Source organism: Limulus polyphemus, unplaced genomic scaffold (genome assembly GCF_000517525.1).
Source record: "Limulus polyphemus unplaced genomic scaffold, Limulus_polyphemus-2.1.2 Scaffold3397, whole genome shotgun sequence".
NCBI classification, from domain to species: domain Eukaryota; kingdom Metazoa; phylum Arthropoda; class Merostomata; order Xiphosura; family Limulidae; genus Limulus; species Limulus polyphemus.
Genome location: NW_013669007.1, coordinates 43,538 through 60,968, shown reverse-complemented (window position 1 = coordinate 60,968; position 17,431 = coordinate 43,538). Strand labels below are relative to the sequence as shown.

General features: G+C 31.7%; 1 protein-coding gene across 1 annotated transcript in view; it reads left to right on the top strand.

Moving 5' to 3' along the window:
- Positions 1–17,431, top strand: part of LOC106469285 (centrosomal protein of 97 kDa-like) — a 64,960-nt gene that overhangs the window by 10,838 nt on the left and 36,691 nt on the right. The window contains exons 3-10 of the mRNA XM_022397763.1: positions 3,162–3,264; positions 6,357–6,412; positions 10,759–10,860; positions 11,685–11,798; positions 13,500–13,582; positions 14,396–14,479; positions 15,748–15,862; positions 16,165–16,471. Of these exons, the coding sequence (XP_022253471.1) occupies positions 3,162–3,264; positions 6,357–6,412; positions 10,759–10,860; positions 11,685–11,798; positions 13,500–13,582; positions 14,396–14,479; positions 15,748–15,862; positions 16,165–16,471 (964 nt within the window). The remainder of the gene's footprint in view (positions 1–3,161; positions 3,265–6,356; positions 6,413–10,758; positions 10,861–11,684; positions 11,799–13,499; positions 13,583–14,395; positions 14,480–15,747; positions 15,863–16,164; positions 16,472–17,431) is intronic.

Genomic DNA, 17,431 nt, shown 5'->3' with positions numbered 1-17,431 from the left:
TGCATTCAACATACCACATGACACACAAAAATTGATGTTTAACTGTGTTGTTTTAATATTTACTTTTAAATTAAGAAATTGGGTAATGTATGATATTAAAATTTGAATTATAATCTACAGCTTGATACCAAACTTATTGACATAAATTCATGAAATGGTAGTTCAATAAAATTTTGAATGCGAGTAAACAAACGATATATCATGGCCTTTGACCCATGACCCGTGTGGAAAGGGTTAAAATGGTCCTCATTAAAAGAAATAAATGTTCCTCCATAAAAGCAGTAAATGATCTGTTATTTGTTAATGAACTACAGAAAGTTGTTTGGGTGTTATTTCTTTAAAAAGTGTGTGTTAAAATGACCCTAGTGTTAAAAACTCATTATTAATTACCCGTCTACTACACAAAGATTTTAAAAACCACTGCATTAAAATTTGCAACAACAGCTATCCAATCTTTTATGGTTGGGGCTAAACTGAATGAAAGCTAATGTTATCTCAATGGTGAACAACTTTATTTTGGAAAAGGCAAGCTCTGGAAAAAGCATAAGGCCAAAACCTGTGAGGAAGAATTCAATACTTGTATTTTGGAAATTTTTAGTTTTATTCATCAGTAAGGATAATTAGTGAAAATAGTCTGTAGAACATTACCAAAAAATTAATAAATCATGTTAAAAACAAATGGCCTGGACATTGTATTTATTTTACCAAATTACCAAAAAAGAAACTCAATGCAACTGTTTTTCAAGTGATTATTGTATTAATATGATTTGATTAGTGATACTAAACACTTATTGTTAGAGCATGGCCAACCATGTGTACTGTTTTTGTCTTAAATGACACTAATTTTTGGTTTTCTACACCTTAAAAATTCAAAGAACTAAAAATAATTTTTTTATACCTACTGTTGTAAATAAGATTCAGAAAAGTGAATCTAAATTGAATATATAAAAAAATAACAAATCAAGTTTTATCACAATTGTTACAAGGCTGTTGAATCTTAAGTTCGTGTTTCCTAAAGATCTGTTTTTATACATAGCATAATTATTGTCACTTGACCCATTTAATGTTTGTGATGCTTATAGATGTACATATACTGAATTTGAACTTTTTGGTACAAGTAAAATAAAAAAAAAATAATTAGAACATTTAGAGGAAAAACACAGAGTTACAGTTTTGTTGTGTTTATTGTTGAACTTGAAGGTTTGGTAAAAAAAAATATACATGTATATATATTCAGTTTTTAAATAAAAGTAGAACTGAAGAATAGCTTATCATGTAGAATAAAACATCTTCAAATACTTTACAGTTTATTTAAGTAATAAGCAAAGTTGTGGATACTTTGGAAAGACCTTCTTTATCCGAGGGATAGAATGCTTTAAAGATCTACTTGTCTTTCTTAAAAACCTATTTGTGTCCTTCCTTTTCCACAAAACACAAAAATAGTGAAGTAAAACATTTAGGTTTTTGCTTTTATTTAACAGTGAACACAATCAAAACAGTACCATTGGTAGCCCAGTTTTGTCAGGAATTGTGTATACCACATTTTGTATTCAAACTCTTTACATTTATATTCATTCATATATTTTACGTTTTTTTCAGTTTTTAACATTTAGCCATTAGGATTATAGAGTACAGAATGTAGAATATCTCACTCACAAACTGATAAAGGAATCATAGTTACATTAAAGCTACTCTGAACTGAAATTATGTTTAATATACGTGTAGCAATTTAAAAGTGTTTTTAATTTTTATTATGTTACTTATTCTTCCAAGACCTGGCAATCAAACTTTACAGTAATCCTATTGTAGACAAAAGCAATTTAATAACATTGTTGTCTTGATTTAAATATATTCATTACTGTGTGTGTGACTTAAGGTTTCTGAATTTAAGTGATGTGTATATATTTTAGGTTTGATATTTAGAGGTGCGTGTTTTTAAATGTTTGTACCTATGCATTAGATTTTCACAGTCCGGAATTTAAAAAAAAACTTGGGTGGCTCCCTAGAAATACATACAGTGCTATTTTCTAGCAGTAAAACAAAAGTGTGGGAAAAAATAAACTGCTTGTCTGATGGGCAAAATTCAGCATTAAATTCTATGTCCTGGTCAGTGGCCAATATTAATTTCACACCCCTTAGGAAGTGGACAAAACAATAATAGATTTAAATGCCAGTTTGTATTTCTTTTGCCATAAAGATAAAGTACTATTTGACGGTGTTTAAGCATAGTGTGATGGTCAATTAACCAGTTTAATTTTTTAGATTTATAAAACACCCAATCCTGCTTATATGGCAGTTTGGAAAAGTTACTAAACCATACACAATAAAATCAAAAGTTTTATTAGTTTTATTACTCAATCATGAAAATTAAACTAAACCTATGTCATTAATTTTTTGGTTAGTTCTGTGTTTAACTATAATATATTTTTTACATTGTTAACCAACTTGTTTTATATGTTATCCATGGGCCGGGACATATTAATCAACACAGTTCACTAATACTAAAGTACTGGAATTGAATCTTAATAAATTAGCATCATACAGGACAGTTTTAAGGCTTGTTCTCCCACAAATTATGAGATGAAAATTAAGATCATAAAAGTTTTCATAGATGATGTGTAGTTTTAATTGTTAACAGAAACTGCAATATTTGGCATCATACACCTTAAGTTTAAACTTAATTTAATGATAACATTTTTTAATACTTTAAAAACAAACTTAATTAGGATGAGTGTGGCCTAGTGGTTCGTGTACCAGGTTGCAGATCAGAAGGTTTTAACCAACAACATAGTTATGAAGAAACATTGAACTTTCAGCTGTGGATGCATTATAAAAGTAACAATCAGTCCTACAATTTGATTAAAGTTAGCCATTTAGGTTGTGGATGCTCTCTTTCCAGTGAGTAGTTCTAAATTGGGATGGGTAAGCCCAAAACTGTCATCTGGTCATTTAGCCCAAATGTTACTTAAAGTACTAATTCAGGTAGAAAATACCTAATTTCTGTACCAAGTTAAACTAATTTTCAAATATTTGTAAAATATATTATTTATGAGCAAAAAAATTTGTATTACTTTTAGCATTTTTCATAGGTAACATTCTTCTTTAAGTTGTCTTTCTTTGTTTACTCAAAATGTGTAATATTATTTTCTTTCATTGTAAAGCTTTCAGCAAAAAATAACTGCCTCAGTAGAATGTATGGTGTTTCAAAGCTTCATTATCTTGTCAGCTTGAGTCTTTCCCATAACAATATTATTTCAATTGAAGGTAAGAAATGAATTTTATTTCAATACTTTACATCCATGTACTATCATACTTTGAAATATTTGTATTCCACTCTAAGCTAAATCTGAGATTGTAGTGAATAATTATTGTTTGTTTTTTTAAATGGTTGAAATTTTAAAACTTCCAAGTTGAGCTGGATTTGGCCAAGTGGTTAGTATGTCAGTCTGTGGTTCAGTAGGCACACATGGGCTGTGACTCAGAACAAAATATTAATATAAATGTATTAGATTTATCTGTATTTAATAAAGTGGTAATGAAATTTTTCAAAAAGTAATGTTAGTTTTGTAAATACAGGTAATGTACAAGCTAGAAAAAGAGGAGCTGTCATATTTGAATATCAGTGTTTAAGTTTTGATAACACTTACATTACAATACTAAAGTTGATTTGTTTTAATAAGGAGCATGAATTATCAGTTACTTAGAACATGTGCAGCATTTAATTGTTAACATCTATGGTATTGAAGTTACAAACTTTCCATTTCCAAATATATTATGCTATGATGTTTACTACTCGCAGCTTGTTTGATACAATATAACTATTTTGTTCAAAATTTCAGTGACCAAATTCATAAACTCACACTAATTTTTTTACAAACAAGATTTCTCTTGTTGCATTTTTAACAACAGCTTTATGCAGTTTTGCAACAACTTAAGTTAATTAAGTAAATTAAATTACATTTGTTACCAATTATGGGATTAGCAATTTTACCAAATATGACATTTAATTTTAAAACTATCAAATCTACACCTTTATTTATTAACTAATTTGTTAGGGTAATAATTGGCAAATTTAGTAGTGACCAGTGTCCCCTCTAAGCTGCGTGGCTGCACAACAACGAATCAAATGCTGCGCTCATCCTCAATAATGGTGAGAACTCTTAACACGTTGATGGCCTTAATGACCCTAGCATTCGATAGGCCTAAAGCCTAAATGACCAACTGGTAACATCGCAAGGTGACCTAATGATTCAATAGGCTTGATAGGCTAAAAATATCCACCCACCCAAAAAAAAAAACAACTGGTAGATCACAGCCACACATTGCCTTGATACTGGTGCACATGAAAAAATTCATTCCGCACATGGATTGAAAAAATTAGAGGGAACATTGATGGTGACCACCATTAGTTTTACTTGCAGTTTAAGTTAATTCAAGATATATAACAGTTCTTTATGTAGTATAATATTACATACTTGTTTTATTAGTTTCTGTTATTTTGAATTTCACATTCACATTGTTCTTACTTTGTATGCAGAAATTAATTTGTATTGTTACTGTAAACTTTTTCACATCATATCTTTACTTAGACATCTTGGCTAGTTCTCAAGGTTTAAGTTTGTTACTTCCAACTGCCCGCTCTGTAAAGTGAACTTGTAAGTAGGGGATAGTTAAAATCAGGTTACTTGTGTGTTGCACAGCTCATACTATGCTTAGAAAATTATTTTTATTCTTATTGCATTTAACTTGATTATGTTAATTAGAGTAATAATATTTTTAGTATTTATTGATTGATTTTGCTATTAATTTATTATATATATAATTATATTTTATTTCCATAAATATAAAGTTTTGCTCCTCTGTCTGCACTGCACTACTGTCCTACTCTTCAGTTAAATACAGTAATATATGTCATAGTAATTTACCTCAGATGTTAAGTTACTGTGAAGTTACACAGATCCATTTAGTAGTTTTTCATTGGTCACTAGTCATTGTTCTGTTTTGTAAGTTATGTTCTATTCTCTTTTTTGAAGTTACATTCATTAACAGTATTGGTTAAAATGTTCAATATATATAAATCGTATTTTATTTTTTACTTTTAAGTTCTTATTATGAAGATTATTTTGCATTGTTAGCCTAGTACATGAACTTAGGACTAACCTATATCTCATAAGCTGGCCAATCTTTGAGAGATATTACTGGGAGTATGGCTGAAAATACTGCTAATAGCTAGGGTGCTGAAATGATGAATGAACGAATTCTAATAATTATAACTAAGAATTGTATATTAAATTATCTATATTAATTACTGTATACATTTTTCTAGGTCGCTTTAATCATAAGTTACTGGTAATGCATTTCCAAATCGGTTATAATTTGCACGTTTTTTACTGATTTTTCATTCTGAGGTTATACTCTTAACACACGTCACAAACAGAACGAGCAGTATAATGAACATTTTTAATCATTTTCTAAAGGCCAAGTTAAAACATTGCGATTGTGCTGTGTGTCACCAACCAGTTTTTGAATCAATAGCATATAATTATATTTTGAACCCATTGTTAGGACTACTATAGTAATTACTAATGCCCATCACTAGCACATCTGTGAACTTGAATTTTACAACATACTGAATAAATATGTTCATTAAATACAACCAGTATTACTAATAATATTAAAAGTGTAGAAACATTGAAGTGTGTATACCAGATGTTTAATTACACAAATCATGTAAGCTGAAGTGTAGTTTAAATTTAATTAACTTATGGTTACCTATTTTATATATATTAAAAGTTACAATTGCAGACATTAATATTGCATCTTTTTTGCATTAGTCATTCCAAAAACTTATATTTCAGAAACATATTGTGTAGCTATTTTAGTTAGATAGCAACAGTAAGAGTATAGAAATTAAAAATTAAATGCTTTAATAAGAACACTTTTGCTGAAATACAAGCCCAGCATACATTTTTAATAGCCCACTAAAAGTCATTTGTCAAGAAATCACTTGCAGTGACACAGTCATCTGACAGTGTATAGTTGGTGACTCATAAGAGTATCCAATATTATGACATAAGGTTAATTGTTATGAATTATGGTTAGTATGTCTATGGTCTTCAAAATTCATCTTCTAAGTACATACCTATGAAAGTCTTTCTTAATTGTTGCTTTGATTTGGTATGTACCTACATTTGAAAAGATACAAATTCTGAAGAGTTTCTTAGTAAATAGTATTTTGAATCAGCTTAAAAAGTGTTCTTCATCTTAAAACATATTTACACAAAAATAACTGAACCCTCTTAAACAATAATAATATTTTATTCTTATGATACATACTTACTGTGTACATTTTTTAGGTTTAAAGGAACTTCACAGCTTAACATGGCTTGACTTGGCAGGTAACAAAATCAAGGTGAGTCTAGTCAGTTGCAAATAGTTTAAAACAAAAGGTGGAAAAAATTTCAGGTTTTTTATTTAGTAAAAAATTACTATAATCACTGACAGACAATTTTAAGGTAGTAAGCTGTTAAAAACTGACCTGTTGTTGTATTTCTCTGCTATTATCCATTGTGAGAATATTCGTTATATGGGTCAACCTTCTCTTGAACTTGCCCAAACAACCCTCCTGAACATGCCAAACCTGTTTGGGTCAATAAGGATTTGATTGCATTTTTACACCACTGCATTTTTCCCTACCCCCTCATGCAGAATCAGCTAGACCTAATGATTTCATTCATCCTTGACACTCCGTGTTCAGTCCTTAAGATTTTCTCTCTTTACTTTTGGATCAGGGGTCTTCTGTCTCCTTGGTCTTGGAATTTAGGGCTGTTCTGTCCCACACCTTTTGTTTATCCTGATCCCACAGGTATTTATCTCTTTTACACTTTACCTGTGGATGTGTTGCTTCTGAATTTGTCATCTGCCATGGTGGGCTGTCCTTCCCGATGGGGATATTAATGTAGTGTTGCACTGCCTCACTTTGCCTATGTTCAAACCACTCTCTCAGTGCTCCTTGTTTTTCCTTCCCTTATGTTTTTATTTCTTCGCTTATTCACTTGTGTATGTCAGTGGTCTGTTTCTTTACCATTGATGTTTCACGTACTCTTTATCCTTCTACATATGTTCTCCTTTCTCTGGATCGGTTTTCCTCCCTAACACTTCCGCAGCTAGTGAGGATAACTCCTCTGTTTAGCAGATTTCTCTTCCTTTTATTTCACACCTTTATCCTCGTCCTGATCCAGATAGATTTCTATGTCCTGTACGTGATCTTCAATGTTATATTGCCTGTATGGCTTCCTTCTGTGGTGTTTGTTCCTGCATATTTCTTCCTTAGCAACCAACTTCTGTTCATGTTCTTTCTCCTTCTTCCTTCAACAATTGGGTTTGGCTCTTCATTTGATTGGCTTCTACCTCTTTATTGTCTTCCTCCTGTTCCTTGTTCCATGTGTCTTCTCACCCAATTTGACACCTTACCTTTTCATTGGCATTTCACCTTCTTCATCCTTTGGTGCTACTTCTTCAATCAGGCATGTGTTCAAATCTGCACTGTCAAGCCATGTTGACTGGTATATTATAATTCCATGGTCACGCAATGCACACTGCAGAGATTGGGTGTTCCACAAGATCGCCTGTACGTTTATCCTCACGATAGAATTGCTTCATAAGTTTCTCTGTCCCGGACCATACTTACCCATGGACTACATGGGTAAAGCAAGAGGGGATAGCTGCCCATCGTTGCCTTGCCTTGCATTGAATAAATCGGCATGGTCTGTTTTTAAAAATAGAGTTCCATGGTCACCCATCGCACTGTTTCAGATGTTGTTGTTCCTCCAGACTCTCCACCTCGTTTTACCATTTTCCAGTTCCAAGCCACTGGGGTGGTGGACTATGGAGGCATCCTCCTGAATGGGTTAATGAAATACAAAAAAAAAGAAATGATTATAAAACCATTCAATTGAGAATAGAGCAGTGATGTTCTGGTGGTTGTCGATGACATGATATCCTCCGATATGAAACATTAAAACAAATGGGAGTGAGATGTCAAAATTGTAGTTCACCCCTTCGATTGGTATCCCTCATCCTACCCTATGTTTTGGATTTAGAGTAGGACCAATCCACATAAGTCCTCATACATATATTACATATGTCTATATTCCTCCCTCATTTATACTCCATCAGTGTTGTGGGTCACGGTGGAGGTAATTGTGGGATGTTATGGTTCTTTCCCTTCCAATAACCCTCAATGTTTCTTATTCCGAGTATGTTAATGGACTTGGAGTGGTTCCTGTCAATTTCACTTTTGAAGGAGATGATTTATTTTATGTAGACATCTTTTTGATACTGGATGTTGGTTTCCAGATCGATCTATCAATTTATCATATTCATGTAGCCCCATTCATGAGTCGGGGGGGGGGGGGTACTAGATTCCCTTCGGTCTCATGAACTTGAGGTGAAGAGTGTATGATCCTCTTTCCTACCCCCCACATGGAAGTTGGTTCCCAGCGGCATGGATTTTGGATGTAGTTGACTTGTTGTGTATGGTCCGTTGCGACCTACCCACTCTACACCCCTACATTTCAGTATGTATTGTTACAGCTTATGATATAATCATCATAATGCTGTAGCCCTCTCCCAATAGGATGGCAAAACAACCTCCATGCATAGTATTCCCTATGAGCACTAGTACATGATCGTGGGCTAATTCTTTCCTTGGCACTGCCTGTGTTCAGACGTGTTTTCTCCTGTGCTTTTTTTGAGTTTTTAGTTTTTAAGATCTACTGCCTTTCTTTATTTAGTGGTACATTAGTTTTGTTCTTCTTGCATTTTCATTCTATTTATCTGATTGCAACTGTGTTTTTTATAGACACCAATTTCATTATTGTACTACTGCAACCAATGACTGCACATAAAAAAATAATTCCCCAGGCTTGGCCATTCATCTTCAGGCATTTTCTCCACCTATGTCAGTGGCAACCAAAAAGTCACCTTATCTCTTTATGGAGCTAATGTTCAGTAGTTATACTTTTAGCTCTCTTGGTAGAGCAAATGCCTGTTGTGTGACAGGTCTCAGAATTTAATCAGTGGTGAGGTACTATGATTATATTGGACTTATTAAATTACCATAATTTTATAGGGCTGTGGTGAATCATGGTATGTTCACAGCTGTTGTTTTTCAAATATAATGTTACTGCTATTGTGCATTAGGTGGGTGGTTCCCTTCTGCCTTCTTCTTCTTATCCAGTTAAGGTCATTTCTCATTCTTTCATTGCCTCCTGTGGAGCCAGTTTTGGTCAGCTCTTCCATCTCCAGCCTTTGCTTATGTCTCATTTCACTCTGTTGAGGAACAGGTAACTCCTTTTCTGCTTACTTTGCTCATACCTCAGTTATGTGACTTTCTATCTTATTTGCCTGTATATCATAATAACTCTTATGTAGCTTTACTTTGTGGACTACCTTATGTTCCACCTTCACATTAGTTATTGTCTTCCTTGTCTTTGTTATTACTTTGCTGTGGTCTGAGGTCATGACCCTTCTATATTTTTTTTACTTAAGCTTTAACTGGTGTTTTGTCATAACCCCTTGTGTTTCAACAATTGCCAGTTACTGTGTGTTGTTATCCACACCTTTGCCTCTTGCCTGATACTGTTCCCTAAGTGTCATTTATTAGAGGCATTTATATACAAGAAAAGTAGGCAATTATGTTAATGCTTGCATAAAGTTGAGCATTTTGATAATCCAGATGTATGCGCATGTTTATATTTAAAACAGTTGATAAGTAATTTCTTAATACATACACTGTTTCATTTAACTCAAGATTTTTGTGTACATTAGACAAGAAGAAGACCTTAAAATCTGACTAAAAATGTAGCCATGGGAGGTTCAGTGGCTCCTAAAATCCAAGCCACTATCAAGTTCTGTGTGTCTGTGTATGTATATACACACACGTATATATATATATATATATGAATTAGAACTGGACAATTAACTTGGTTAGTAAATATAATTGATAACCTGAGCAGTAATTACATAATTAGTGTCATGTAAACTGATAAATTAATGTCACACAAAAAAAAATCAACTAAACTAGAAATTAGTGTTTCTTATTATCCTAAGTATCCAAGTAATTGAAATATTTCTATTATGATTTCTTGTTATTATTTTTGCTTAATGTAAGGTTATTAAACTTAATCTATTGGGATTGAGAGTTTTGAAAGTAATCAACTTATCAAAATTAGTGTTTCTAATTACTACTGATTTTGATTATTTCAACTGTCCAATTCTGATGGGAGAATAATCGATTATCATGTTCCACTAATCAGTCAGCTATAGTATGTGCTTGCGTGTAGCATCATTGTAGAGAATTCATGCCACCAAAAATGTGAAGAAAACCTAAGTGCCAGATTTAGATGGACAACTGGATAGTCTCAAAGCTTCATTCTAAATTAAAAAGATGTGTACGAAAATATAAAATCTGCACCCAGAACATGTATTATTATAAATTTTGTTTACAAATTTTTAGCAACAAGATAAATGAAACTTATTACTTCCAAATGTGCAAACCAGATGTTTGAAAGATATTATTATTTCTGGTTAGGTTTTTTTAGACTTCTCAGAATTAATGTGATTACATACCCACAACACTGTTTGTGAAATAACTAAAATCATTTGGTGATTCAAGTGTATCCATGAATTTTTTTTTGTCTTTTTACAGCTTTGTCTTTCATGATGTGTATGAAAGCTCTCAAATTTTTCTTTTAGTTAATCCAAAACCTTCAGCACAACAGAAATATCATTTATTTGGACTTGTCTGACAACAACATTGAAAGCCTAGGAGACTTGTCACATCTTGAAAAACTGAAGGTAAGAAGAACAAAACAATTAAAACTCTATGGATATTTTATAGTAGTTGAAAAGTGTTGCAAACATTTTGTTATTTATTCCTGTGTGAAATTTTTGTGAACATTCAAGCATTTTATGTAAACTCTGAGATGTCCTGTATAATTTTATCATGAAGATAGAAGACAAATATTTAAGATATCTTTGGCTCTTTATTCATAAAATCGTGGAAAAATTCTTCAGTCATAACTTTTAAATCTACTAAATGTAATGATGATAAATTTATTTATGAAGTACACGTGTGGAGACAATACAAAAGAATAAAATTCTAATTTTGTTAGTATTTTGTATTATGTATTTATAATGCTCCAAAATATTTTTTAGCCACAGATGAGCAGCTCATAGAATGGCTCTTTATTTTTGTTTTTTTTTACAAGTACAAATTTTAGCTCAGAGCTCCATCATCTCTTGATCAACTCATCAACTCATGAGGTCAAACCCTTTGGATTGATGAATTTGACCATGCCCAAGGTCTTATAGATCAACTTACTCTAATCCTTCCTAAAAGAATTTCACATGCTGTGGCAATTAAGGATTCCCTCTTGTATCTTTTCATCCTGTGCATACCAGTATTTTGGCTTAATTCTTTTGTATTGTCTACATTCATTGATGAGTATCTCATGTTTTTTTATAAAACAAGTATCTTAAATTATATTAGATACAAGATATATTTGAGTAAAAATTTATTATATTATGGACAAAGAAGTGCATGTCAAGATGATAGCTACATTAATAATTAAACCTGGTTATTTTTTAAACATGTAAAACTCCTTTTTACTTTCTGGTAGACTTTACATCTAAGAGGAAATCATATTTTCAATCTACAAGGGGCATCTTCTTACCTACCGCCATCCATTTGCATCTTGTCTTTAGCAGATAATAATCTGTCAGACTTAAATGAAGTGAGTAAATCATTTGAATGCTTATACAATTATACTTATACATGTATAAGTGATCAATTTTCTTATGAAATCTGAAACATTTCATGAATGAAAATTATAACTTTAATTATGGTATGAAATATAGAACATTTTATGCTTCAATCAGACAAATGTAATTTTGGAAAACTAGTACTACAGAGCTTCTTGTAACTTAAATCAGCTTATATAAGCTTTTGTAATCAATCAAGGGTGTTTAGCTGTATGTAAAAAAAAAACTGAATATCAAAGGAAGTTCAGTTAACTTTTCTTGTTCTGGCATTGGCTCACAAAATGGATACTGTTATCTTCCATTTGTGATATAAAAGAAAAGATAGTTTCACACTTTTCAATTTACCTGAGTTTTTGTATTGTTAAACTGGCATTAGTATAACTGTAAGTTTTGTACCAGTATGCCAAAAAAATATATCATTGAAAAATCCTAAATTTTCTGATTTTGTAAAATGTACGGAATCTCTCAATCAAATAAGATGCAACAGAACTTATTTATTGTAATAAACACAAAGTTATATTGTGTTTTTTTCTTTCTTTTAAAAGACCTGTAAACTTATATATCACCAAAGGAGTTAGGGGGGGGGGGGCTGCTGTCAATGCATCTTTATACATTCATTTACCATATTATCTAAACTGCTTGGCATATGACATTTTTTTTATACAGAAAGCAAGTTTCCTGTACTATAGACATTATTACAAAGTGACCTCACACTTAGTAGGTTCACTATCTGAGGAATGAACTTTACCTAACATAGGTCTGAAATGCCTCGGATAAATTGAGCCCTGTACATCAGTAAAAGTATAATGTCTTATTTCCGATATGGTACTTTCCTCTTCTCACAGGATTAGCTATTCTTGTCCAGTGCTGGCCTCTATATGCAAATTTTTCTTTACGCATGCCACAAGCCTTTTGCTCCCCCCACCCTACTGGAATCGAATGATTCAAACCTGTCTCTCATGTAAATCATCATGTATCAATATCTCTGTCAGTAGGAGCGTGTCATACATGATGCATGTGGCTCCCACTATATGCCTCTACCAAACTTTCACTTCGAGGTTTGGCAGAAGATGTAAGCACCGGAGAAAAGTGAGAAGTGTAAGCAGAGGCAAGCACCTATCAGATACATATTTACGGTATAGGAAAGTTATAACTTCTGATATGGTACTTCCCTCCACTCACAAGATTAGCTAGATTCCCACACTGAGTTGGTGGCAGGACCGGTGCGAGAATATGACAGAAGTACCACCCCCAAAAGTGTACAAAGAATACCCTTGGAATGAGAGAGTCAGATCCCAAGATCTGAGGAGGGGAATCATACCACTTCTGAAACAGGTATACTCTTCACCCACCCGTGAAATGTGTAGTAGAAGAGAGAGGAGTATATCCAAGTGGGAGAGAACTGTGGCATGATGGTGATTGTAACCATGTAGATATATATGGAACTTAATCCTACACATTATAAAAGTGGGTAAAATAATGGATGTGCCACTAGGTTTAAAGTGGCTCGATCGAGGCGGACCTTACTCATTAAGTCAACTACATCCAAAACCCATACTATGTTTCTGTTTATAATGTTTGACTACTCTATATTGTGTTTTGTAATAGTTCATAAAACAACTAAAATTTTTTCATAAAAGTGGTAACGGAACTTTTGTTATCTTTATTTACAGATATCTCACTTGTCTTCACTCACTTCTTTAGAACGTCTAACTATAAATAATAATCCTTGCGTTGTGTTGACTGGTCAGACAGTGTATCCTTTTGTAATCCATAATACTGATTGAAGCACTTCAAAACATTTCATTGTTTTTAAATTTAATAAACAGTTATATAACCTTTATTATACTTTGTGATGTAAAAGTATTCCTCAGTTTGAATGATCAAAAGTAATGTAATACAAATTTATTAGCTTTGCATTTGCACTGTTTACTCTTAACCATTAAAATTTCCATGTGCAAATACAGCTGCTTATTATGTATTTTTGATTTATAGCTTTTATTAATTCCTTTGTCAGATTAAAACCGAAAGAATTAAATTTAAAGATATCTTAATTTACCTTTTTAGTGAGTCCAAATTGTTTTGAAGCATCTTGTAATTGCTAAAGCCTAACTTGTTCAGTTAGAAGCACTAATCAGAAATAGGCTTCTCGGTTTCTTCCCCATGAGGTTGTTCGAGATTTTTTAATACATCACTACTTTTTCCAATTCTTTAGCTTTAGAAAGGAATATTGTAATGTTTTTTTAAAGTAAGCTAAATTCATAAATCTAAGGCTTAGTAATTTGAAATAAAAAACTGAAAACAACCAATCTACATTGCCAAATGACTAATCTTTTTTTCAAGTATTTCTGTATACTAATTATTCCCGTCCAGAATTTTTGTTCCTAAGTTAGATTGGATCGTATTTCTAAACTGCTTATCCACTTATACTCTTTTAGAGTAGTGATCATGTCATGTTTTTAACATGAGCTTACTTACCTGGTACTGTAGAATAACATTTTATAGATAGATTAGTTCTGTTTATAATATATCATGATGAGTGAAAAGAACATCCTAAACGCTATTTCAGTGGATTTGATTATAGACCTTTTGTTGTCAATTGGTGTTTAGGGGTACGTGTGCTTGATAATTACGTAGTCACGCAGAGGGAAAGGTAAGTTTATTTCATTGTAATATTCTAAAATATCTTTTAAATGAGAAAATTAACATAAATGTTGAAGAGGGGTTAATGATCAAAATATATTCTTTGATACAAGTATTCTTCTTCTTCAACATTAAAGTGGTTAACTCACATATATTGCTCACAGACACACCTATAATGCCTGACAACATTTAATAAAAGTTCAGACAACAGGTATATAGTTTGAATACATAATACTTACTTTAGCCATATTAAATGAAAGAACCAGCATGAAGAACCACCAGAAAAATCAAGTAGATTTCAAGAGACTCAGAAATTCAAGTGCTTTTGAATAGTTGACTATTCTTCTTTGAAAGTGTAATATTTATCTTGGATTTCCTACATACCTAACCTAACCTAAGTTCTCAAAATTAATGTTGTAAACATTTTATTTGTGAAGGGTTTTAAATATCAGTATAAACTAAAGGAATGAATTGTATCAAAAATGAATTGTTTATTTATTTACATCTTACTATAAAATTGTAATCTTAAAGCAATAACTGTTTCCTGATATAGCTTAATTTTATTTATAAATTAAATGATACATTCTCTATGTTATTGTATTGTTTCTAAAAATCTGTCATTTTATTTTTTATCTACAGAGATTATCAATTATTTACTTCAAGAAAACATATGGTATTCAGACATTTGTTTTTGCATTAAAATTTTAAGTACTTTCAAGTTCACAGTATTCTACTTTTGATGATTTTTGTTTTGAATAAGAAATATTGTGGTTAAAGTTACCTATCTACAAGTAGGGATAAAATTAATGTTCCTGTTTTTTTTTTTCATTAATGAACATGACAGTCTAAAAGTGAGAATTTTTATTTTGCCAGATGACATTTAAAATGATATGTGTGAGAAGTGAACAAGCTACAATTTTTATGATCATAGACCATCTAGTGAGACAAAAATTTTGAGGATCAAAAGTAATATTTTAATCACTGAACAGATATTAACACTTAACCAGAAACCTGATGACACAATAATGTAATGATGATACTAAAGCTGTATGTTTATTTTAAAAAAATACCAATAAGTCATATTGTGAAGTCATGAAAAGGTAAAAATATAAATGTACTTTAAAAAGCTGTAACAACATATGAAAGTTATTTATTTGTTGCACTGTAAAAACAATTCATCAAGTATTTTCATTCCTTTCTCCCTTTATTTTTAAAAATTGCTCTTTATTAGTATAAATGTCTTACATTTATATTAATTTGTGATTTTAAAATGTTTAGCTTGAAGGCTGAATGGCTGTTCAGTCAAGGTAAGGGTCGCCACTTTAGACCAGGAGAACATATAGAACTTATAGAATATCTAGCTCATGTGTGCCCTCTTACCTCTGTTAGTCAGGTAAGTTACTCAGTAAAATTTCACCATCTTCTACAAGTTGGCTAAATTTTTTTTACCTATTTAATGTAATGATAGTTTTAATTGCTGTGCTTTCTTGTCAATTAGCTTTTGAGATTTAGAAATTTGTGAGTTTTTTTAGTGTATTTTTATGCTTATAATTATGATTTTTAGTTATTCTTTCCTCTCATCTGTTTTATATTGAACAGATTTTCAATCGAGGAAGAGATACAAATACAGTTAATCCTTGTAAGTAAAAATACTATCATGCTAAAACAAAATTCCCATAAATTACTACTGTACAGATGTCCACAGAAGAGGAAGAGCGTTTAACTCGTGTTCTCAAAATGAAACGACAGCACAAAGAACAGCTGCTTCACGAACTTTCTACCGTTCGAGGAGCCTCAGAGAATGATACAACTACTACACAGAACCCTAGTCAACAGTGGTCTTTAAGGAAGGAGTTCAGTCAACCACAGAATTCTCCTTCTCCTGCTCGTTCAAAAAAAACTAATTTACAGAATAGTTATACTGATCAGACACCTAGACATAATGAGAGTTTTGTTGATAATCATGTTCAGCATTGGAGTAACATTCATTCACAAAATACAGGTTTGTATAATTGTTTTTTGTAAATTTTGTTCACATTTAATGGAATAGAATAGATTTAGTAAGTAATTAGTCATCTTCTCTTTAACCCTACCGAGACGAGTCTTCCTGTGGTCATGGATCAAATGCCATGTTATCACGTTTGTACTTACATTCAAAATTTTATTGAACTATCTATTGGTATCAAATTGTAAATTATAATTCAAATTTTAGTATTATACATTAGTTAATTTTTTAATTTAAAATTAATATTAAAAAAAATCCTTAATGCCGATTTTTGTGTGTCACGTGGTATGTTGAATGAAGCATTGGTTCAAATTAGATGTTTATGATGTCCAAATATAAAAATCTATAGTTTCTTACAAATTAGGAACTCAAATTACTGATATTGACAAACTAGAATATAAGATAAGAACCTCCTATCTTGACCTGGCATGGCCAGGTGGTTAGGTAAAATCAAAATTACTTCACATGTTGGATAGTCAATATTCAAAAATAAAAATGCATGAGCAAATAATTAATCAAAAAATATTAAACTTAATTAAAAGATCTGATACTTTGTGCACAAATGCCTTGTAATGTTTACTGATAATCTGCAAAATTTTGTGAAGATGCATGTACATTTTAAAAAGTTACAGTATAAGTACTTTATGGTTACTTTTGGGAATACAGGCTGGGTGGAATCCACCCAGCCGTGTTAGAAGGGTTAAAAGATAATCTTAAAAAATTCTTATTTTTGCTTTAGTGTAGACTTTATTAGTTTGGTTTTGGCTTTTTATATCCCTGTGTTTGTTGGTAGTTCCTGAATGCAGTTAGACATAAATGATGGCTTTTTATGTCCCTGTGTTTGTTGGTAGTTCCTGAATACGGTTAGACGTAAATGATGGCTTTTTATGTCCCTGTGTATGTTGGTATTTCCTGAATACGGTTAGACGTAAATGATGGCTTTTTATGTCCCTGTGT